The sequence below is a fragment of the Castor canadensis genome, chromosome 16 (assembly GCF_047511655.1).
Source record: "Castor canadensis chromosome 16, mCasCan1.hap1v2, whole genome shotgun sequence".
Classification (NCBI taxonomy): domain Eukaryota; kingdom Metazoa; phylum Chordata; class Mammalia; order Rodentia; family Castoridae; genus Castor; species Castor canadensis.
This window is the reverse complement of record NC_133401.1, coordinates 24,138,092-24,144,091: the sequence shown is the minus strand read 5'-3', so window position 1 is coordinate 24,144,091 and position 6,000 is coordinate 24,138,092. Positions and strand designations below refer to the sequence as shown.

The window sequence follows — 6,000 nt, the reverse complement described above, 5'->3', positions numbered from 1 at the left end:
GACATACTGCTTTATTATTTCATAAATTCTCAATTACTCAAACAGAAACATTAATGCCATATATAAAAATTCACATCATACCTGAATAATTTAGAGCATTATTTTGTGATTATTTGTCAAAAGTTCAGGCTATCTTATTCACTGTTCTTTTCTAATATGTTTGTTTCATAATTGTGCTTATAAATCTGTGGAGATGAGTGAATAAACACATAAACATTGTGCCACAAATATGCTTTATGTATTTCTTGCAAAGTCAGGTGGTTTTGTATTCCTTATTCGGACAAAGACCCTGGATACACTGAAGCAATGGCTCATGAACACAAAGGGGTAGAATGTTGGAAAACACACAGAGATGGGGGCAGAAATTTTCACCAGCAACCAACTTGGTTTATGAGAATGAGAAATACAGACTTGGATGATGGCAGAGATGAAGTAAAATGACACGAAGATGTTCACAAGGATTAGGATTCTTTGGGTAGCTCTGGACTCAGGAAAAGAACGAGGAAAGATGTTGGTCTTATGAATGTGCTGAACCTTCTGCCTGTGCCTGTACAGGATGAATACCATGAAACTGCTGGCCCAGATCATGACCCCTAAACTTGAAATATCAGGGAACAGTAATAATACCGCATACAATGATACTGTGATTATATCAGTTTGTTCTGCAGAACAGAATCCCAAGTCCTTTCTCATTGTGGCATTTCTGTTATCCCATTTGCCTGTCACATATATAGGGCTAGTAATATTTAGCAACATTTGCAGGACCCAACATAAGAAAATACAGAAGCCAATATACTTGGGAGCTTTCACTTTAAGTTCTGCCCACCTGGAGTTTCTTGGACTGATCTTGATGGCCTGGAAGACACTCAAGAGGCAGGTGCTGCTGATGGACACACCCCTGCCCACTCTGTGAAGATAGAAAACAAGTTTGCACCCAATGTCACTTAGGAAAAATTTCAACCCAAAAGCTTCCATTGTCTGGGGAATTCCTCTAGAGAGAAGGGTTAAAGAATTGGCTACCATCAAGTGACTGATAATCAAATCTGTCAGTTTTAACCTGTGCCCAGTGAAGTAAAGGAAGAGATAATAGTAAAGAAGAGAGAAATTTCCAAGGATTCCAAGTACAATCTGTGACAAGAGGACTATTCCTATTGATAGCTCCCTGAAAGCCATTCTGCCAGTTTGCAGTGGCTAATTTTGTCTTCAGGGCCAGAGAATCCTGTATAATGATATGAAGCAGAGACCAGATTGATCATGTAAATTGAAATTCAGCATTTTCTACTTCCTGTTAGTTCTGTAGAAATACTTACAGTTTTTCATTTATTAGTATGGTTTGAAAAGTTCAATGAATTGCCTTAAAAGGCCTTTACAATGCAAGGACAATTGCTATGAGAGCTGTACATGTGCTAATTTACTCAGAAAGCAAACACTGTTACATTCATTGTGCAGACTTGAACATTGTCATGGAGAAGTGAAGCATTTATTAAAATTTACAGCCTATTGAGCGGCAAAAAGGGGAATTAACCTACCTAGACTGGTTGTGAAGACAACTTCTTTCCAGTTGCTAATTACTAAAACCAATTAAGTTTGTAATTTGTAATTATCCCCTCCAAGGACGCTATTGAAGTTTGTAGAGAGGCTCTTTCCCATGACTGTGGGAAACAACTAGCATGCTTGTAAGCTGCACACTTTGAATAATTTGCTATATTTTTTTATTTTGTTTTCATGTCTTACAATTTTATTTTACATTGTTGATGATATTTTAAATTTTTTGTTGTAACAAGTTTCAATTCATAATGATTTATTCTATAGGCCAATAACAACCATAAATGAAGATTTAGAGTCATTAGTAAAACACAGATGCTCTCAGTGATTGCAATATGACATGCAGGAACCTGAGCCACAGTCACATTGGGCTGAATGGTTGCCGGAAGTGATCAATAGTAGAATGACAGCAGCAAAATCTGTTTGTTTTTATGCTAGAAAAAAAATATAATATCACCTAGTATAGAAACCATTCAACAATTTCATATTATTCCCTAAATCATGGTACATGAAATACAAAACAGAATAAGATAGTGTAGTGTTATAAGTAAGCTATTACTAATTTTAGATTGCATAGTTTTGCACCTGTAAATACCTTACTTAAAATTTTCACCAATGAACTGATACTTATGAAAGACATTAAGACCTGACATAAGCAAAATAAAAATGTAAGGGCTATAATTTTATGCATTTTAGAAACTCAAATCACAAATTTTATAAAAACACCAATAACTCTCAGGGAAGAAGTTGTTAATTCACATTTGGAGTCATTTGTGAGTGATCTAGAACACCTAAACCATCCATTTCTCTTTACTAGTTCATCTCACACTTCATAAACTATCACTAGTTCTTATGTGACTTTTACATTGGATCAGTTTTAAACCTCAAAGAATGTCAATTTTCATGTGATCACAAATATAGATTTTTGATACACTTGCTTCCCTTATTTTCTTTGCCAGACTGGAATAACAGTACTCACCTAACTCCACACTGCTCTTTCCATATGAGGCCTGCAGGATGGTCATCCACAGTCAAGGTGTGTATGCACACCTTCACTCTGAGAAAAAGCTTTGTGACTATGACCTCACCTCCCCATAGAAACTTAATTATGTCATCTTCAGTGGCAATGACAATGCAGGCTTTGGGAGCTGAGAACACTGCTGAAAACTATTTTCCAGTTGCTAATTATAAAAAGAATTAAGTATATGCTTACCACCTCTAAGGACACCACTGACACCACTGACATGTTCACAAAGGACCTTTAATTTCCGTAATTGTGGAAGAAGTCTCAGATGGAGGAGAGCAGTAAATACTGAGGTCTGACACATGAGACGGAGTGAAGTGAATAGAGAATCTGTAGTGGAGAGAAACCATAAAAATGTAAAAAATGATCTAGCCCTCAATCTTTACTCAAGCCTCAATCAACATCAGAGATTTCATAAGATAGACCCTAAAAATGAAAGGAATGTGGCAAATAATTTAAGTTCACCTTTTTCCTTTGCAACCATCAATAATCCATAATAGTCAGAAACTTTAAAAATATTAGGAATATCATAAATTATTTACCAGATGGTCAAGTCTTAGAAAATGTCACAGAATTCATAGTGAAAATTAAACAAAGTGCATTTATTGGGACATATTAGAAAAAATCATCAGGGAGTCACCCTACAAATTACAAGAATGTGATGAAGGCTTTTGACTCCATACTCAACATTAGAGAAGTAGTAAGAAGCAATCTCTATGCATGAAATGAAGGTGAATTGTGTTTTATCCTTCAAAATCCCCAGAGAGTAAAGGAAAAGTAATAATGTAAACATGCAATAAGTATAGACAGATATTTAATCAAACATTGAATCCCAGTAACAGTGGAGAATTCAACCTACAAGGACAATACTAACAATTTCAAACCTCATGAAAACCACAGTATAGGGAACAATCCACAGTTAATGCAAATCTATAACTTGTTTCTAGGTTTCAGGATATTATGTGCTATCAGTACATTTGTGTTGCTATTAGTTGAGATTTTGCAAGGCAAATGTAGATTAATTTCATGCTCCAATCAGGTCAACATATTTCTGATTTCTGAGGGCTTATATGAAAACTTGCTGCCATAGCACTATCCAATGAATAGTGGAAAATGTAAAATCCATTGTGACACAAAAGGTAAATGGGCTGTGTGCTTTTGTCGTCATCAAGATGGAAGTAAACCTGAGGTAGGTGTCAAAGAAATTGTTCTACATTAAATAAGAAAGGACAGAATATTTGAAATGAACCATAATACCAATTACTCCAGAGGAGAAAACTGGCCAATCATTTACAGTACAGATGAATTTTCATAGTAGGAATAGTTTGCAGTCTTTGATAACATTTGTAGTGAGAAAAATAACTAATTCTTTACAGACATTAAGAAAAATGAATACTCCTCTTAGAAAGATTGCAGATTAATCCTAATCAGTATTAACTAATGTATGAGCATTTGTGTTTGAAATGGGTAATGTTAAACTCTAAGGTCATTATACCAGAAGAAACATGATACATCTTGAGTGTTATCTGTATTTTGACAAGGCAGTATGCAGGGAATTTTTTAAATTCTTTATCTAGTCTCTGTGTAAGCATAATTTGCTTTAATTAATAAAACTGAAAGGCTTTTTATGTTTTAAATTGAATTGAGTTGAAATTACTGAATTATTACCCACCAACATAAAGCACTCCACCCTTTTTTCCAGACTATGGGAATCAAGGATTAAACCAATTTGTCTGTCTGTGTGTGTGTGTGTGTGTGTGTGTGTGTGTGTGTGAGAGAGAGAGAGAGACAGAGAGAGAGAGAGAGAGAGAGAGAGAGAGAGAGAGAGAGAGAGACAGAGAGAGAGAGAGAGACAGACAGAGAGAGAGAGACAGACAGAGAGAGACAGAGAGAGAGAGAGAGAGACAGAGAGAGAGAGTTTCTATTCCAAAATGACAAAGACATACTAAACAAAAAAATAAATTAAAGATTTGGTGTGGTAGTCAGGTTTCTAAAACTGTAGAAACACAGCTGAAAATACCAACCTAATGTAGGGAAGATTTATTTTAGCTCATGGTTTCACGTGTTTCAGTCCATAGTGACTCAGCTCCAATTCTGTGTGCCTCTGGTGAGGCAGAATATCATCCTTCCAGGAGCTTATGGTAGAGGATGCTCACAATGTAGCAGCCAAGAAGCATGGGGTAAAAGAAGGGCAAAGATCCTTCAAAGTCACACCCTCAGTGACCTAATCACCAAATGGGACCTTCCACAGAATATCCTATGAAGCTATGAACTCTACATTGGAGACACTGCTCAATGATCTCACCCAAAACACTGTTGCTCTCTGGGTTAAGCAATCAACACATGATCCTCTAGGGGACACATCATAACCAAATCAAAATAGATTGTGGGGTTTTTTAAGGAAAGATAGCCATCACCAATTATCAGGGCAACTGTAATTTGTCTACTCTACATGGAACACAATTGTCAAAAATCTCATGTCCTGGGTTTAGAACCTATGCTTAAAATCCTGTCTCTTTTCTTGCATATTATCAACATAGAAACCAATATATGAGTTCTACTCTAAATATTATGCACATGAAAATCCTATTAAAGAATATTTTCATGAAATTTAGTGGTTCTCGTGGATTAACTAAAAGTTGTCAACAAATTCTAATTAATAATCAGTAAACATTTATTGGCAAATAAATTGCATTTTCTCTCCTGTTATGTGAAAAAGGAAATCACTTCAGTCATTTTTCTTATTCTTCCTTTCATTTTTAAGGGATTTCATGAAGTTCATTGATTTTTACAGGGGTGACATTTTATTGTTAAAAACTGGGAACTATTTGATATGACTCCTCAGTCAAACACTAGCTCCCTGAATTCAGGAAATTTAATTTTGATAGTTGCATTTCCTAATTATATAGTTTCTCACACTCCAATTTCATCCCTATCTACATATGCATCACAGCCATTTTCCTTTTCTTCTATTAGTGATTCTCAGTAGTAAAATGAAATCTGAGGGTGAGGTCCCAGAAGATGTGGAGCTCTTGTCTATTTCTTGTTTGCCCACTTTTCCCCAGAGATGGCTGCATATAACCAGTAGACAGGTAACATCATTCAGTACCAATGCTAAAGGCCCATTCTTTCCCTATAGTACCCTCACCATTGTCTTTGATCTTTCTCTCTCTCAGTCTTGCAAAATGGCATTAGAGCTACTGGGAATTCCTTGACTTCAGAATTTTCTTATCTTATTTGTGCCGAATGGCTGTCAAGAAAAGGGTTGGCCTCAGCATTTCATAGGGTGCATTCCACTTCTCTGATTGTATCCAAAGGTTCTACAGTTCTTTCACTTAACCTGTGGGTGCAAGATCATGTGTTCACTAGTGAGTAGCAATATCAGAAATGTTTCTGATAATGCAAGGACAGACTTTTGTAGTTGGATGTTA

The 6,000-nt window shown here is 35.9% G+C and overlaps 1 protein-coding gene across 1 annotated transcript; it reads right to left on the bottom strand.

Annotated features, from left to right (window-relative positions):
• Window positions 1-234: 234 nt before the first annotated feature.
• On the bottom strand, window positions 235-1,173 carry LOC109675324 (vomeronasal type-1 receptor 4-like). The gene has a single exon (XM_074057367.1). It carries the CDS (start codon window positions 1,171-1,173, stop codon window positions 235-237), a length of 939 nt encoding a protein of 312 aa, XP_073913468.1.
• Between the last annotated feature and the right edge of the window lie 4,827 nt (window positions 1,174-6,000).

Coding starts and splice junctions, on each gene's coding strand:
- LOC109675324 (XM_074057367.1), bottom strand. CDS start 1,173: ATGGCTTTCAGGGAGCTATCAATAGGAATAGTCCTCTTGTCACAGATT.